General features: G+C 40.4%; 1 protein-coding gene across 3 annotated transcripts in view; it reads right to left on the reverse strand.

The window, feature by feature from the left end:
• zmym2 (zinc finger, MYM-type 2) overlaps nt 1-19,390 on the reverse strand; it is a 114,895-nt gene that overhangs the window by 47,549 nt on the left and 47,956 nt on the right. For all 3 annotated transcript variants that reach the window (XM_067986093.1, XM_067986092.1, XM_067986094.1), the window contains 8 exons: nt 17,595-17,807; nt 14,472-14,622; nt 11,251-11,363; nt 10,355-10,468; nt 7,046-7,196; nt 6,316-6,488; nt 4,999-5,164; nt 835-875 (listed from right to left, as the gene is read on the reverse strand). In XM_067986093.1, the coding sequence (XP_067842194.1) occupies nt 835-875; nt 4,999-5,164; nt 6,316-6,488; nt 7,046-7,196; nt 10,355-10,468; nt 11,251-11,363; nt 14,472-14,622; nt 17,595-17,807 (1,122 nt within the window). The remainder of the gene's footprint in view (nt 1-834; nt 876-4,998; nt 5,165-6,315; nt 6,489-7,045; nt 7,197-10,354; nt 10,469-11,250; nt 11,364-14,471; nt 14,623-17,594; nt 17,808-19,390) is intronic.

A 19,390-nucleotide genomic window follows, 5' to 3' on the forward strand; every position in this document is an offset into this window, starting at 1 on the left:
ACCTGACCACGTCTGTTTCAGACAACAATACCATGACACCTATTGAGTTTTAGAAAATACATCACAAACTTTTCAAATTTTTGCTGCCTCTTGCATTCTCAGTGTCCTCAACAAATGCTGAGAGAATGTTTTCTAGATTTTGGCTACATCCAAAGTGAATTGCAAGTGAAAAAACCCAGGCATATGTAGTATAATAAAATTGCTGTGAGCGTATGTTTGCTAGAACATCTGGAACTGCCATTGCACTCCATAAAAGTGAAGTCCACGAACTGTGAAAAAAATTATGGGTTGTCATTTAGTTTAATTGTGCCTTTTTAAAAAAAATAAAAATCCCATGCTTCTTTTCTTGAATTATAGTGATGTTCTAAATAACTGATTTTTCTACTCATTTCCTTTTAATTCACCTGGGGTTTTTTTTTTTTTTTTTTTTTTTTTTTTTTTTTTTTTGAGTCCATTCCCTCTCCCCTGGTTTTTAACGTTAAAAATAGAACCAGAAAAGCATTTGAAAAAAAGTTGTAAAAAAGTCAGCAATTAAAACTGATTTTAATGATCCTTACCTACAATGAGATGCTCAAATGCGAGCATATCGTTGTTGACAGGGTTATCCTATATGGCGCGTGTATAATCCAATGGTTTTTCAATTTAGTCACGTTAATTTAGATGTGGTAATTAACATTCAAATGATCACATTTGATAAAATATGATTCCAATTCTGAGCCAGAATACATAACAAATAAAGGGGGGGGGGGGGGGGAAAAGAGAAAAGAGACCTGGAAAAGACTGCGTTCAAATACAATTATAGATATGAAATGTACTAATTTGAATAATACTTACTGTGACTTTATAAACTTGGGTCTGAACATTTTGATCTGAAACTGAAAAATGGAATACTACTTTAATCAGGTACAGTCGTCAGTCGAACGAGATAATTCAAATGGGCAAATTTTAGTTTTACCCCATTTTATTCTGAAAAGACATTTTCAATCCCAATAGCTCACTGTGTACATCTAGTGAACAGCAAAGTCATACAGAACAGGAAGGGCCCAGGTTCAATCCCCAGTTTTTTTTTGTTCATGGGATGTGGGCGTCGCTGGCAAGGCCAGCATTTATTGCCCATCCCTAATTGCCCTTGAGAAGGCGGTGGTGAGCTGCCTGGTGAAGGTTCTCTCACAGGTTAGGTAGGGAGTTCCAGGATTTTGACCCAGCGACGACGTAGGAACGGTGATATATTTCCAAGTCGGGTGGTGTGTGACTTGGAGGAGAATGTGCAGGTGGTGTAGTTCCCTTGACCTTCTAAATGGTAGAGGTCACGGGTTTGGGAGGTGCTGTCGAAGGAGCCTTGGCGAGTTGCTGCAGTGCATCCTGTAGCTGGTACACACTGCAGCCACGGTGCACTGGTGGTGAAGGGAGTGAATGTTTAAGGTGGTGGATGGGGTGCCATTCAAGCGGGCTGCTTTGTCCTGGATGGTATCGAGCTTCTTGAGTGTTGTTGGAGCTGCACTCATCCAGGCAAGTGGAGAGTATTCCATCATACTCCTGACTTGTGCCTTGTAGATGGTGGAAAGGCTTTGGGGAGTCAGGAGGTGAGTCACTTGCTGCAGAATACCCAGCCTCTGACGTGCTGTTGTAGCCACAGTATTTATGTGGCTGGTCCAGTTAGGTTTCTGGTCAATGGTGACCCCCAGGATACTGATGGTGGGGGATTTGGCGATGGTAATGCCGCTGAATGTTAAAGGGGAGGTGGTTAGACTCTCTCTTGTTGGAGATGGTCATTGCCTGGCACTTGTCTGGTTTGAATGTTACTTGCCACTTATGAGCCCAAGCCTGGATGTTGTCCAGGTCTTGCTGTATGCGGGCATGGACTGCTTCATTAACTGAGGGGTTGCGAATGGAACTGAATATTCTGCAATCAACAGCAAACATTCCCTTTTCTGACCTTACGATGGAGGGAAGGTCATTGATGAAGCAGCTGAAGATGGTTGGGCTTAGGACACTGCCCTGAGGAACTCCTGCAGCAAAGTCCTGGGGCTGAGATGATTGGCCTCCAACAACCACTGCCATCTTCCTTTGTGCTAGGTATGACTCCAGCCACTGGAGAGTTTTCTCTCTGATTCCTATTGACTTCAATTTTACTAGGATTCCTTGGTGCCACTCTCAGTCAAATGCTGCCTTGATGTCAAGTGCAGTCACTCTCACCTCACCTCTGGAATTCAGCTCTTTTGTCTACGTTTGGACCAAGGCTGTAATGAGGTCTGGACCTGAGCGGTCCTGGCGGAACCCAAACTGAGCATCGGTGAGCAGGTTATTGGTGAGTAAGTGCCGCTTGATACCAGTCGACTTTTTGTGGACAGGACATACCTAGGCAATTTTCCACATTGTCGGGTAGATGCCAATGTTGTAGCTGTACTGGAACAGCTTGGCTAGAGGCGCGGCTAGTTCTGCAGCACAAGTCTTCAGCACTACAGCTTGTTGTTGGGGCCCATAGCCTTTGCTGTATCCAGTGCCCTCAGCCATTCCTTGATATCAAGTGGAATGAATCAAATTGGCTGAAGACTGGCATCTGTGATGGTGGGGATATCGGGAGGAGGCCGAGATGGATCATCCACTCAGCACTTCTGGCTGAAGATGGTTGCAAACACTTCAGCCTTGTCTTTTGCACTCGCGTGCTGGACTCTGCCATCATTAAGGATGGGGATGTTCACAGAGTCTCCTCCTCCCGTTAGTTGTTTAATTATCCACCACCATTCACGACTGGATGTGGCAGGACTGCAGAGCTTTGATCTGATCCGTTGGTTGTGGAATCGTTTAGTTCGGTCTATAGCATGTTGCTTCTGCTGTTTAGCATGCACGTAGTCCTGTGTTGTAGCTTCACCAGGTTGGCACCTCAGTTTTAGGTACACCTGGTGCTGCTCCTGGCATGCTCTTCTACACTCCTCATTGAACCAGGGTTGATCCCCGGCTTGTTGGTAATGGCAGAGTGAGGAATATGCCGGGCCATGAGGTTACAGATTGTGCTGGAATACAATTCTGCTGCTGATGACCCACAGCGCCTCATGGATTCCCAGTTTTGAGCTGCTAGATCTGTTCTGAATCTATCCTATTTAGCACTGTGGTAGTGCCACACAACACGTTGGATAGTGGTCCTCAGTGTGAAGACGGGACTTAGTCTCCACAAGGACTGTGTGGTGGTCACTCCTACCAATATTGTCATGGACAGACGCATCTGCGACAGGTAGATTGGTGAGGACGAGGTCAAGTAGACTTTTCCTCTCGTGTTGGGTTTGCTCACCACCTGCAGCAGGCCCAGTCTGGCAGCTATGTCCTTCAGGACTTGGCTAGCTCGGTCAGTAGTGGTGCTACTGAGCCACTCTTGGTGATGGATATTGAAGTCCCTCATCCAGAGTACATTCTGTGCCCTTGCTACCCTCAGTGCTTCCTCTAAGTAGTGCTCAACATGGAGGAGGACTGATTCATCAGCTGAGGGAGGGCGGTAGGTGGTAATCAGTAGAAGATTTCCTTGCCCATGTTTGACCTGATACCATGAAATTTCATGGGATCCGGAGTCAATGTTGAGGACTCCCAGGGCTGCTCCCTCCTGACTGTACACCACTGTACCGCGCCTCTGATGGGTCTGTCCTGCCGGTGGGACAGGACATACCCAGGGATGGTGATGGAAGAGTCTGCGAATTTGGCTGAAAGGAATGATTCTGTGAGTATGGCTATGTCAGGCTGTTGCTTGACTAGTCTGTGGGATAGCTCTCAATTTTTGCACAAATCCCCAAATGTTAGTGAGGAGGACTTTGCAGGGTCGATTGGGCTTGGTTTGCCTTTGTCGTGTCTGGTGCCTCGTGGTCCAATGCCGGGTGGTTCGCCCGGTTTTATTCTTATTGTGACTTTCTGCAGCAAGATTGTACAACCGAGTGACTTGCTAAGCCATTTCAGAGGGTGATTAAGAATCAACCACATTGCTGTGGGTCTGGAGTCACATTTCGGCCAGACCAGGTAAGGGCGGCAGGTTTCCTTCCCTAAAGGATATTAGTGAGTTTATAGTGAGTAAGCTGACACCACAATAGGGCTGCTTCAATTAGTCTCGGTAACCTAGTTTTGGGTGGGGGGGGCGGGGGAGACCACCACCCAGGGTTCCTCCTCTTGATTGCTATGCATTGACTCCTGCTAGAAATAAACCTATGTGAATACCTGCAAGACAGAATTGGGTTGAGCTGCAATGTTCCTGAGGTCAATTAGCCTGGTATCTATGTATCCTGAGGAGTCAAAGCCTTCAGGCGAGGATGGGCAAAGATTGATAGAAAAAGTTAATTTTTTTTTAAAAATTACAAAATTGGAATCATTTTATAGTGACACTGCTGCAGCTTGACCAGAAAATTTATGAGTACATTACAGAGAAATTATATAAGCAAAGAATGTGTACACACGCAAGCTTACTTCTGCATCATGAGGGATGATGAGTCATCTCATTGCCTGTAAATTGCTATTAAACACTGGATGGCCTCCTTCTTTGCTGCAAGATTCTACAATTTTATTTCCCTGTTCAACAAGCTTTCATGCAAGCTGCATTGAGTGACATTAGCAAGCAGCAGTGTCAGAACGATAACTACTGCTCACATATATCATAGAGTTGCCAAGTGAGCAAGCAAATATATTAGCCTTCAAAAAAGTAGTTTTAATATCTGCTGTAAATATGATTGGATGGGGATGAGTCCTTGGTAATATAGCCAATAATACATTACTGGTTACATGGCAATGACTGACCAATAAGACACTAAACAGACATACAGGGCAAATATATAGAATTGAGAAAATACCTTTTCCCCTTACTCTTTGTCCTTTGATCGTAAAATGGCAAATCTGGACTGCTGACTTATCAATGGCTGGCCTCAATTCTGCTCTGTAATCAGCTAGCAGGAGTATTCAACCACAAATAGGAGTAAATATCTCTAAATCCAGTGCAATTACATTTTCTCATGATTAAGCACCTACCCATATTCATGTTTTCAGGACCTTTTTGCGTAGACATGTTGGGTTCATTCTGCTGACTATAGAACTGCAGAAGGCATTGCTGATTACAAAAATGCTTCATGTCTCCCCGCCACTGAACTGATTCAGTCAGCTCTCTCTGAGCTTTACAGCAGTCACATCTTGCAGCCTAAAATGAAAGAAAAAATATCAATTACTTCAGGAAAAATTTCATTTCTGCCCGCTTACACAACTTGGAAGCAGTAACTGCAGGTAAGCCAGCGCATTTTATGCCTTTATATTAAGACACAAGCTTGAAAACAACTTTGTGTATTGCAAGTTAAAAAAATACTCATTTGGGATCCAATTTGATTGAAGGATTCACTTGAATATTCTATCATGCTACTTGTTTAACAGTTTAAATCGTATAACCTTTTAACCTTTGTTGTCGTGCAAACCCTATATTTATCTATTTTTGCATAATGCAATACTGATATCAGAAAATAGTGTTGAAAGTAATGCCACTGGTGCCTATAATGTTATGGTATCACGGTAAGCCACCTACCAGGAGTTGGGTTCATGTTGTCCACTCCAGATGAGTAATTTTATTAGGGATGCACAATATATGAGTATCTGACAAAAAGCAACTAAGCAACAGCAAACATTTGTAGAAGATGCCAATATGCACATCTTGCATTGCTTCATAAGGTTTATCTGAATTTCACATCTACTCTTACTATAACATAAATGTACTAAATGAGTGGATTGTGTCAACTTAAGCAACTTTACAAGGAAATAGGAGAAAGAAAACTGTATAGAGTTACACGCATATAAGGTTTCAAAATTATATACATATCATATTTTACCAAATTTATTTTGCCCTGTGCTGCAGAAAATTGCTCATAGAAAATGGCACTGAGGCAAATAGAAAAAAAGTTAAAATAAATCTAATTCTGAATATGCTTTTGTGTAATATCTACAAAATAGTTAACTATTTCTTATTTTGTAATATTTTTGCAGTAAAAAAGAAAATGGATCCTTGAGGGTTGTGTCACCAATCAGAAAGATCATCCACAGTCTGTAAATCTTCCTTCATATACTCTATAATATCTACTGCATAAACTACATTCATTCCAGGGAAACAGATCTAATCTATTTTAATTAATAATATTCCACACTAATGAATGGCCACCAAATGCTAGTGAAGCAAGATAGGGACGAGATTTAAAAATAAAAACTGCCTGCAATCTATATGGCAATTTTGACTGTAAATGAGATTCTAAGATAAAAAATAAAAATATAACAAAAAGTCATCTACTTAAGAAAATAAACTTCACTGACCTTAAAGTACCAGTCTATAAACCTTTTGCAACACTCATCACTACAAAAATCTCTTGCTTTTCCATCAATTTCTTTAGCTGCTGCCCGCTTACACATCTGGGAGCAGTAACTGCAGGTAACACAGCGCAGACCCAAACGTTTTGCGAAGTCCTGCTTATATAGAAGCTTACAGCCTGAAAACAGACAGTTGTTTTTTAAGCAATCTTCCATCCATGTAAACAAAAATAAATATAAACTTGGGTAAAATAACCCCGCATTTAAATACTGGATAATGCAATTAAAATCGTTTTTTCACCTGAGATGAAATGCTTTACCCAGTCATTTTTATTTATCTTTCCAACCTTGGCAGTGACCTGCACTATATGCCTCGACTTTAGTTTCTCCATACCAACAAAAAAAATAGTACAAATTGACACAAAGCTCTCTCCCAAAAGGCTGTGGATGCTGGGTCAATTTAAATTTTCAAGACTGAGATCAACAGATTTGGGTATCAAGGGATATGGATTAAAGGCAGGTACAGATCAGTCACGATCTAATTAAATGGCAAAACAGGCTCTAGGGGCTGAATGGCCTACTCCTGTTCCTATGTTCTGGTGCTAAATGTATAACTTAAAAAAAATCTAAACAGGATTTTCCAATCAGATATAAAAATCTTAGGAAAATATATAAAATTACTTTTCCATCACAGAATTTAACTTTAGGCTACACCGGTCAGTGTAATAAAACCTACCTTCACTACAGAATGGTTTCTTTACTCCAGAGAACTTCACAGTTTCATGTACAGTTTTCTCTTCCTGACAATATTCACAGTATGACACTATGCAGTGCAGCTTCTTGTAGTCGTCACAGCACATTTTGCTGCAGAACTGAAATACTTTATTCTGAAAAAAAAGTAAACGATAATAAAACATTTTTTACTGGCAAAACAAACGAATCAAATTAGCCACGGTGCTGAGGAAGAGAGCACTTATGGCATCCTGTATTTATATCAGGCACAACCAAATGCAATTAAAAGTTTTCTAAATTCTTCCCAAACAAGATTCCTTAATCCAGTCTAAGGATAGCAATCCTGAGTGTGAATTTTTCCATTTAGAAACATAGAAAATAGGAGCAGGAGTAGGCAATTCGGCCCTTCGAGCCTGCTCCACCATTCAATATGATCATGGCTGATCCTCTATCTCAAAACCATATTCCCGCTCTCTCCCCGTAGCCCTTGTTGCCTTTTGTGTCTAGAAATCTATCTAGCTCCTTCTTAAATATATTCAGAGACTTGGCCTCCACAGCTTTCTGTGGTCGAGAATTCCACATGTTCACCACCCTCAGTGAAGAAATTTCTCATCTCAGTCCTAAATGTCCTACCCCGTATCCTGAGACTTTGACCCCCTCATTCTACACCCCCCCAGCCAGGGGAAACAACCTCCCCGCATCCAGTCTGTCTAGCCCTGTCAGAATTGTACACGTTTCAATAAGATCCCCTCTCATTCTCCTAAACTCGAGTGAATACAGGCCGAGTCGATCCAATCTCTCCTCATACGACAGTCCTGCCATCCCAGGAATCAGTCAGGTGAACCTTCGCTGCACTCCCTCTATGGCAAGTATATCCTTTCTTAGGTAAGGAGACCAAAACTGCATACAATACTCCAGGTGTGGTCTCACCAAGGCCCTGTATAACTGGAGTAAGTCATCTGTGCTCCTGTACTCAAATCCTCTTGCAATGAAGGCCAACATACCATTTGCCTTCCTAACTGCTTGCTGCACCTGCACGTTTGCTTTCAGTGATTGGTGTACAAGGACACCCAGGTTCCTTTGTACATCAACATTTCCCAATTTATCACCATTTAAATAATACTCTGCCTTTCTGTTTTTCCTTCTGAAGTGGATAACTTCACATTTATCCACATTATACTGCATCTGCCATGTATTTGCCCACTCACTCAACTTGTCCAAATCGCCTGGATGCCTCTTTGCATCCTCCTTGCAACTCACAATCCCACCTAGTTTTGTGTCGTCAGCAAACTTGGAAATATTACATTTGGTTCCCTCATCCAAATCATTGATATATATTGTGAATAGCACTGATCCCACGGTACCCTACTAGTCACCGCCTGCCACCCCAAAAAGGACTCATTTATTCCTACTCTCTGTTTCCTGTCTGTTAACAAATTTTCAATCCATGCCAGTATATTACCACCAATCCCACGTGCATTAATTTTGCACACTAACCTCTTATGTGGGACTTTATCAAAGGCGTTCTGAAAATCCAAATAAACCACATGCACTGGTTCTCCCTTATCTATTCTACCAGTTACATCCTCAAAAAACTCCAGTGGGTTTGTCAAACATGATTTCCCTTTCTTAAATCCATGTTGACTTTGTTTAATCCTGTTGATATTTTCTAAGTGTCCTGTTATCACATTCTTTATAATAGTCTCTAGCATTTTCCCTACTACTGATGTTAGGCTAACCGGTCTGTAGTTCCCCGTTTTCTCGCTCCCTCCTTTTTTAAATAGTGGGGTTACATTTGCCTCCCTCCAATCTGCAGGAACTGTTTCATAATCAATAGAATTTTGGAAGATGACAACTGATGCATCCACTATTTCCATGGCTACCTCTTTTAGTACTCTGGGATGCAAATTATCAGGCCCTGGGGATTTATCAGCTTTCAGTCCCATTAATTTCTCCAGCACTGTTTTTTTTTACTAATACTAATTTCCTTTAATTCCTCCTTCTCACTAGTCCCTTGGTTCCCTAGCATTTCTGGGAAGTTATTTGTGTCCTCTTCCGTGAAGACAGAACCAAAGTATTTGTTTAATTGCTCTGCTATTTCCTTGTTCCCCATTATACATTCTCCCATTTCTGACTGTAAGGGACCTACATTTGTCTTCACCAATCTTTTTCTTTTTACATACTTGTAGAAGCTTTTACAGTCCACTTTTATGTTCCTTGCAATTTTACTCTCATACTCTATTTTTCCCATCTTAAATCAATCTCTTGGTCCTTTTTGCTGAATTCTAAACCGCTCCCAATCCTCAGGCTGGCTACTTTTTCTGGCAACTTTATATGACTCCTCTTTGGATCTATTGCTATCCTTAATTTCGTTTGTTAGCCATGGTTGGGCAGCTTTTCCTTTTCTACAGTCATGCCTTTTAATGAAGCTTCCCAATCTATCATAGCCAACTCACTCCTCATACCTTTGTAGTTTCCTTTGTTTAGATTTAGGACCCTAGTTTCGGATTGGACTACTTCACTTTCCATCTTCATGAAGAATTCTATCATGTTATGGTCACTCTTCCCTAAAAGGACCCCGCACAAGAAGATTATTAATTAACCCCTTCTCATTGCACATTACCCCAATCTCGGAAAGCTTGTTCCCTGGTTGGCTCCTCAACGTACTGGTTGAAAAAAACCATCTCGTACACACTCCAGGAATTCATTCTCCACAGTATTATTGCTAATTTGGTTTGGCCAGTCTATATGTAGATTAAAGTCACCCATGATTACTGTAGTACCCCTGTTACATGCATCTCTAATTTCCTGTTTGATGCGCCTCACCAACCACCTTTGTGACTGCTTTGAACAATATTGCTAATTTTGTAAAGCTAATTTGTATATGGGGAGTGCTCCATGGTGGACTACGAAATAGGTTGGGATTTTACAAACTTATTTCATACCGTATTCTCCCATTTACAGAGGAGAATTTAAAGCCATCAACCTGAATTTCAAGTATCTTGGCCCCACCCTCTGTAACTTCCTCCCCCAGCATCTCTGCCTTGCCATTCCTTCCCCACCTTCAAAAAACCTTCTTAGGACACTCATCTTCAACTGTGCTTTTGCCCTCTCCCAACTCTCTTCCCACTTTACTCTCCCCAGCTTGGTGTCCACTTGCTATGAAACATCTCCTTGTATATAACAAAAACTAATTTTTCTTTAGCACTTGTTGATTTTGAATTCCTATAGGACCCACAAAAATAGTCGGTCCCATTTGCACTTGTTAAAAGTCTAGTTACAGTGACTATATTAGCATAGATCTTTGTCTTACCTCCCATTCCAACAGTTCTGGCTTAGCACTGAATCCAGTCTTGCAGTAGGTACACTTCAGTTGTACCTCATTTGTTATGACCTGACCGTTTGTAGTTGTTTGTACACTGTAAGACTAAAATATAATTATGATAAATTTTACGCCTACATTTATAACTCCTCCTCCCCATCCCCTCCAGATGTCTTTCTTTTCAAGAGCCCTTGCCTCTATGCAGCTGGAAGAGTGTGACTTGCTTTGACAGCATTGATATTCCTTCTATCTGCCCACTATTAAGCATCTGACCTACCAATCCGGATGATAGCAATGACTAGCTGGAATCAAACCTATTGCAGGCTTCAAATGTAAACATCTGAGAAAAAGAGTCTTCAGCTTGGTTGATCTAATGGAAATACAACAGTGGTGTACTTCAACTGTATCTAAAAAGGTGAAAAAAAACTGACAATTCGCTCACGTCAGGTATGGCATGATTTATCTAGATCTTAGGTGCATCCTTTAAACAACATTATATATTCACTACATAGCAAAGGAGAAGATATTTGACAAGACAACCTATGCAAGTGATGCACGATCTGCCATTTATGGTTATAACCTCTCACACAGACATATTTTCCAAATAGATGTCATCTTTTTATGCAGAAACTTGCATATATGCACCATGCCTGCTTTTAGACACATGTAATGTAATTTTAGGTCTTAGCTAAAGCACCTATGAAATTTAATTTGTCAGAGAGGATCTAAACTGCACATATATCCCTGTATCATATAGGTAATGTAAAACTGAAAACCAACTCAAAAGCTTTGAAATGGTTCTCATGAGTTAACATCTACACAATGTGACATGGATCACAAAACTGTACTCAAATAATTTAGTAACAAAAAGAACAAAATATATAAACCTGAAATTTAGCCACACAGCTAGAGCTGCAGAAGTTGTACAGTTTTCCATCAGGCATTGTGGCTTGATATTGAGGTAAAGCGCTTCTTTTACAAAAGTGGCAAGATCCCATACCTAAAACAAGAGACAAATTGTTGAGACTTCAAGATGCAATATGATGGCCTCACTGTAAATACTTATAAAATCATAATCATAGCATAAAACTACCAAATATGAGCCAATTTCTACCTCAGGCAGTTTGGCAAGAAACCTTCCATGCCAGCTAGAACATCATCAGTTACTTCACTGTCAGAGACAGAAGGGCCAGAAAACTGAAAGGAGCAGGTAGACTAGGGAAAGGTACCAAGGAATTCTTGAAAATCGTCCCAGATGGCTACTATATGGCAAACAGGGCAGGACCGGTTTACAAAATGTGATGAGATGCAGGATATCCTGCAAGATGTGGGTAAGAGACAATGACCAGAAGAGCTAGTGGTAAAGAGACAAGTACAGCGCACAAGCTAGAATTAGAGGGAAAAATGGGAGGGGCGGCATTTATCTTACGTGAGCTAAGACAACAAGCAGCAGCATGTTATTTGACCACATCGGGGATCACAGCTAAGCCCAATCCTGATTTCACCCAATGTCTATATGTGCAGAGTTCTGGTAGGGGAGGGGTGTCAAAACATTTTGTCTTCGTGGGCCATTTAGCTCTGTTTCATGGAGCCCCGAAGAGCAAATATAAGTAATTACAATACAAAACAAAAAAATTCAAGGAATACATCAATGACTATTAATGCTTCAATTTTAAATTATACAGAATTGATTTAAAAAACTCTACATGAGGATTTGTGTTACTTGATGTACTTTGACTTTTCTGACCATCTTACTGAGAAAATTTGCTTGTTTATGATCAAAATATTTTATATTGGCAATATTAGTCCATTTTATGTTATTCCTCTTGAAACTGGTAGCTGTTTTCCTATTTTCATTAAATTCATATTTTAAAATATTGCATTGCACACATTTATCAACATCCTTTAAATGTGTAACTGTACTGTTTAGTGCTGACCCATAAAATTCTAACAGGCAAATCTAATTACATGTAAAGTATAAGCACAACTAGACTTGGGCTATATTGGCTGGTTACCAGGTTCATGAGCTGTAATAGACTATGGGCTGCAGTTTGGTTATCCCTGTGGTAGGGGCTACTAAATAGAGATCAGGAGCAGGACTCTGACAGATATTTCCTCTCCCTAGCTCAGGGACCAATTGTACTATCCCAACTGAGACCGTAACAGATCATGGATCAAATTTGGGTAATCTTTGTGATCTGAATTCCTCAACTCAATATGGTCCATTTATCCACTGGGGAACCATCGCTAGTTTTTAATCTTTAACGATGCGAAAGTTTTAATTGCCAACAGGGCATTTCAGAGAGTTAAAGTTTGTTTTCCTCAACTGTCAAGAATGTTGTTAATGAAATTGTAAACCTACTTGATTTACATAATCGCAACTAACTGAAAAACCAATGCATGTGATAGATTAGTTTTTATTATCAGGTCACATCAAAGAGCAAGACAAGTTTTTGGTATTCACAGGCAATAGAAGTCTCTTGTCCACTGACATCACAAAATACAGCAAATTATACAACACGGGTGAAAAGCTCTCTCATTTTTAAATTTTATTACACCCAAAAGTACAACAGAACAAATGGAGTGCAGTATTTAGGCTATAAAATAAACTATTATAATGTGTGTATTAAACACAACTTGCATTGCTATAGCACTCTTCACATACAGGAAAATGTCTCGAAGTGCACAAAATTAGGAGAGCAAATCTGCAGATGCTAAGCATGGGGGTGAGAAAGGAAAGGTGGAGAAGAATAGGTATGGGGGAAGTACCTAAGATTATGGTTAAAGAGAAGAGTTTTGAGGTTTTGGAAAACAGGGGGGGGGGGGGGGGCGGGGGGAGGTGGCAAAGTGGAGGGGAACTGGGCAGGAAGTTTCTGAACCAACGATGGAGGGAAAGACCAGGAGAAGTTCAGCTTTAAGAGAAGCAGATGGTGCAGGCTGGGATGCAAGGCAAGAAGAGATCACTAAGGATGGGGTGAGGTCATGGATGGATCTGAAAATCAGGATTAAAACTTTGAAGTCAACTTGCTGGAGCACTGGAAGCTGAAAAAAGAGGTCAGGGGCAAGGAGAGTGTGGGTGAGGATGCAATGTTTTGAATGAGTTGGAGCTTGTGGAGGCTGGTTAGGATAACGGTCAAGCCTCAAGGTGACGAAGGCATGGACTAGGGTTTTATGCCACGTGTGGAAGGGGAAGAGTTAGAGGTACAGCAGTGAATATGTAGAGACTGAAGCATTGGAGTAAAGTATTGAATCCACTATTGCCCTCAGGTCAATATTTACCACATTATAGTTTAGCTGCAGTTAATATTTACATAGGACTTTATTAGGGCACATTCTCGAAGTAAAACTGTTATGCTGTTGCAATGCTCCATGGTCAGAGGTAAGGTTCAGAGTCACTGAAGTGATTTGGATACTGCATTTGATGGTGAATCGATTATGTTCAGAAGGAAAAGGTTAATTTATTCCTCAGAGATAGTATGCACATAATTTTTATTTTCAACAAAGTACAGCAATATAACTGTAAATTGTGGAATTGTAATCATCTGAACTGCCACATAATTCAAATGTTACAAAAAGCTCTACATTTATTACGTCTCTACATTGTTCCAGGTTCCCAGGTTTAATGCTCCTCTTCAGTAACATCATGGAGTGAACTTGATTATTGCAAAGAAACTTTCTACACTAAACATCTGATTCTAAATTGCCTCTAACTAGCAAATAGATATAAAAAAACACTGCAATAAGAATAAACTGAAGAATACCCATAACAGTAACACCTCCTTTTACAATATTTAGAATTCAGCGGTAGTTCAGATGAGTACAACCCATGGAACAATCTAGCTACATCTTATTTCCCCAAAATTATACACATCACACAAAATAATTTTACATCATTTGCATTTTAAAGGCTAAGACACAAAAGGCAATTATTAAACAACTGATACTGTACTCCTATCATTATTTCACATTAGCTGAATATATTAACCACAAGACAAATATTTTATTAAACTGTATCTGATAGAAACTGCAGAAATAAACTAAAAGGCTCCACAACCTTATTAAGCATGAATATAAAGTATGAAGACGATATAGGAGGTTTTAGTTTTACCTGTTGGCTTTGGGCATCTTGTTTTGTGTATGGACATGCACGCAACCGAACAGTACGCTTCAATATTCCCACCAGATTCTACACTCTGAGTCATGTCAAAGCTTCTACATGGAGTTCTGCATGCTGTGCAGGGAATTATTTTGCTGTTTTTCTAAAACCAAGATAAAAATATTTAGTTTATGTGGCAAAGTAAAGTCTCACAATCTAGCAAATTGTGTACTTCTTAAATTTAGAACTGAAACTCCATCTCCAGCATGTAATGGCCAAAATTACACAGTTGTTTTAAAAAAAAACAAGCTGCAAAGATATAGTTTAGGATAGCCATGCAGCAGCTAGAAAGAAGTAACATATTTGACCCTTATTAATTCAATGTCTAAAAGACAATTCAGTATTTCTAACTTTCAGGAATGAAAATATAGATCAAAAAAGACCATTCCTTTGATGACTCAATAAGGCATGGTACTAAGCCACACGGACCAAGAATGTCAAGAGTTTGATCCGTGGTCTGTGATAAGCTTGCTTGACTCAGAACAACGCTGAGGAGTTCACAACTGGCCTCAGCATTTCCAGCTCAGAAAAGGAGGAAGGGAGGCAGTGGGGGATAACAAGATTTCTGTTTCTGATCACTATCCAAGGATCCCTGATATAAAGTACATATGATGTGTGCGAATGGGAGTTGATGGTCAGGCTCAGCTGTGATGCCAACATTCACTGCCTAGGATCTGGCATGAGGAATGGCCTCTTGGGTAAAGTACTGGAGGGCTGCCAGTATCTGTGAAACTTAAGTCAGCATATTCTGGAGACGACGGGAACAAAAACGGTCAAAAGAATCAAAATGGCAGAGGGAAATAGACGTGCTCCGAACTTTCTCCAAATGCTGTTCTTGAGCTGATTGTTTGGGAGTGCAAAAAAGTCAAGGGTGACCTATTTGCCAAGTTGTCCTCCCTTCTGCATGGGTTGCAGGGAGATGAAGTGAATGAGTATCTAGCCTAAGGTTAGCACCTCCCTACAGCATGGGAAAATCAAGAACTTGCTGAAACAAAACAATGTTTTATAATTACTAGGAATACAGCAATGCAAAGTTACAGTCAGAAACGGGAGAATTTACAATGGGGAACAAGGAAATGGCAAAACTGAACAAATACTTTGGTTCTGTCTTCACGGAAGAGGACACAAATAACTTCCCAGAAATGCTAGGGAACCAAGGGACTAGTGAGAAGGAGGAATTAAAGGAAATTAGTATTCGTAAAAAAAAGTGCTGGAGAAATTAATGGGACTGAAAGCCGATAAATCCCCAGGGCCTGATAATCTGCATCCCAGAGTACTAAAAGAGGTAGCCATGGAAATAGTTGATGCATTAGTTATCATCTTCCAAAATTCTATTGATTATGAAACAGTTCCTGCAGATTGGAGGGTGGCAAATGTAACCTCACTAATTAAAAAAGGAGGGAGAGAGAAAACAGGGAACTACAGACCGGTTAGCCTAACATCAGTAGTAGGAAAAATGCAAGTCTATTATAAAGGATTGATAACAGGACACAAAAAATATCAATGGGATTAGACAAAGTCAACATGGATTTAAGAAAGGGAAATCCTGTTTGACAAACCGACTGGAGTTTTTTTTGAGGATGTAACTGGTAGAATAGATAAGGGAGAACCAGTGCATGTGGTTTATTTGGATTTTCAGAACGCCTTTGATAAAGTCCCACATAAGAGGTTAGTGTGCAAAATTAAAGCACATGGGATTGATGGTAATATACTGACATGGATTGAAAATTGGTCAACAGACAGGAAACAGAGAGTAGGAATAAATGAGTCTTTTTCGGGGTGGCAGGCAGTGACTAGTGGGGTGCCGCAGGGATCAGTTCTTGGGCCTCAGCTATTCACAATATATATCAATGATTTGGATGAGGGAACCAAATGTAATATTTCCAAGTTTGCTGACGACACAAAACTAGGTGGGATCGTGAGTTGTGAGCAGGATGCAAAGAGGCTTCAAGGCGATTTAGACAAGTTGAGTGAGTGGGCAAATACATGGCAGATGCAGTATAATGTGGATAAATGTGAAGTTATCCACTTCAGAAGGAAAAACAGAAAGGCAGAGTATTATTTAAATGATGATAGATTGGGGAATATTGATGTACAAAGGGACCTGGGTGTCCTTGTACACCAGTCACAAAGCAAACGTGCAGGTGCAGCAAGCAGTTAGGAAGGCAAATGGTATGTTGGCCTTCATTGCAAGAGGGTTTGAGTACAGGAGCAAGGATGACTTATTGCAGTTATACAGGGCCTTGGTGAGACCTGGAGTATTGTATGCAGTATTGGTCTCCTTACCTAAGAAAGGATATACTTGCCATAGAGGGAATGCAGCAAAGGTTCACCTGACTGATTCCTGGGATGGCAGGACTGTCATACGAGGAGAGATTGGGTCGACTCTGCCTCTATTCACTTGAGTTTAGAAGAATGAGAGGGGATCTCATTGAAACATGTAAAATTCTGACAGGGCTAGACAGACTGGATGCAGGGAGGATGTTTCCCCTGGCTGGGGGGTCCAGAACGAGGGGTCACAGTCTCAGGATACAGGGTAGGACATTTAGGACTGAGATGAGGAGAAATTTCTTCAGAGGGTGGTGAACCTGTGGAATTCTCTACCACAGAAGGCTGTGGAGGCCAAGTCACTGAATATATTTAAGAAGGAGCTAAATAGATTTCTAAACACAAAAGGCATCAAGGGGTACGGGGAGAGAGCGGGAATATGGTATTGAGATAGAGGATCAGCCATGATCATATTGAATGGCGGAGCAGGCTCGAAGGGCCGAATGGCCTACTCCTGCTCCTATTTTCTATAACACTACCCTTAGCTTTGATGCTGAAGTGGTCACTAGACGCATCGGTCGAATATAATCATGCTGCCACTGCCGAAATATTTTTAAGGTTATAAAACTTACGACTTTCCAGACTAAAAACTTGGCAGCAGATGGATTGAACTCTTATGCACATATTTACCAAAACATGTAGCTTGGTTTATACACTACTTGTAATTAGTTCCATTATTTGAATTACAAGAAGCAATTATTGGACAAACTTGCCAGTTCAGTAGACATAGAACAGTGCACAAATTACCTGTTTAAAATCATTGAGACACCTGGGACTACAGAATCTTTTGTGATGACCATCATGGAAAAGAAAGTGGTTTCCAGTTCCTTTATTATAACAGTATATCCCACACTGGTCACAGCAGTTCATTACAAGTCCATTGGCTTGTCTATATTTGTTGAAACAAACATCACTGCAAAGCTTGTGGACGAAATTTTTGAAGCTGACTTCGTGTCGAATCTATAAAAGAAATGTGAATTGATATTATCTTGGCTGCACACTTGTAAATTATCTGCCAGGTCTTGTATGCACTTCGTAACAGTTACTTTCTAAGTATCCATTCAAATAATTGACAAAGTCTCGTTAAATTTTTATTTCTGAATTTTAAGCCTAAATGATTGTAGCAAACTGCTCTATATTTTCCCCAGTCCTCAGGTCTCTCAGGCCATGAAACAATGCAGCTAATTGTACAACCTGTCCAAGACTCTGCCAATCCTGTTGAGCTAGGTGGTAGGACCCAAAGCGTATCAGATATCCCCTCCTCCATCCAGCAGCACAATTCATGTACACAACTTGGCAGCATTGGGAAAAAAATAGAAACTCCCTTAAAATGGTTATATTCAATATTTAAATACTGAATTAAAGGTGGTTGAGATTTGATAAAGATTTAGATAACCATTTACAGTTGCTTTTTTATTGTTCTTCTGCTGCTGGTTCCAATAGCATCATCAAGACGACTTGTTTTCCTTTCAGGCTTTCTGCCTGGTACCAATCTTACTGAATAAAAAAACAGGTTGCTGCAGTGGTACAAATGTCATGACTACCCCTGCGCATTCACAGAATTTTGGACTCCTGCAGTGCATCCATCAGACCAAATGTACATCACAAAACTAAATGAGAGTGCATGGCTCAGTTAACTTAGTCTTTCAAGAGCAGTTTATGACGGTCATCTGATTACTGAGATTAAACAGCCTTGTTGCTCACTCCCAAACATAGAAACAGGGGTAGGCCATTCAAACATTACTTGTTATTTTACTTGCACTGATAATGCCTTATCACATCTCTCAGAAACATCTCAAACCACTCCATATCCAATGAAGTGCAAGGACTGATGTTATTAAAAAGTGTAGCACCTTTTTGGACACAGCAAGATTCCACAAATGATAAAATAAATGACTAGTTAATCGTTTTTTTTGTGGTGCTCACTGAAGGAAGAATGAAGACCTGAAACTCCCTGCTCTTCTTCAAATAGTGCTGTGGGGATCTTTAAGATTCAGCTGATCTGCTGGAATAGGCAGATGGGACATGGGTTTAATATCTCATATGAAGAGCAGCACCTTTGACAATGCTGCACTCTTCAGTACTGCAAATCTAGATTATGTGCGTGGGTCCTGGACTGGAGCTTCAAACGAGAACTCTCTGACTCAGGTGAGAGTATTATCAACCAAGCCAAGTTGACACTTCTTCACTTAAATGTACTAAATTAAAATTCTTAAGTAAACATATTAAGACTAAATTGGGAACAGGAGTAGGCCATTTAGCTCCTCGAGCCTGTTCCGCGATTCAGAGATTGTGGCTGATCTGTGACCTAACTCCATATACCCACCTTAGCCCCATATCCCTTAATACCTTTGGTTAATAAAAATCTATCAATCTCAGATTTAAAATTAATAATTGAGCTAGCATCAACTGCCGTTTGCAGAAGAGAATTCCAAACTTCTACCACCTTTTGTGTGTAGAAGTGTTTCCTAACTTCACTCCTGAGAGTCATAGCTCTAATTTTTAGTCTATGTCCCCCCTAGTCCTAGATTCCCCAACCAGTG

The sequence above is a fragment of the Heptranchias perlo genome, chromosome 6, assembly GCF_035084215.1.
Source record: "Heptranchias perlo isolate sHepPer1 chromosome 6, sHepPer1.hap1, whole genome shotgun sequence".
Taxonomy (NCBI): domain Eukaryota; kingdom Metazoa; phylum Chordata; class Chondrichthyes; order Hexanchiformes; family Hexanchidae; genus Heptranchias; species Heptranchias perlo.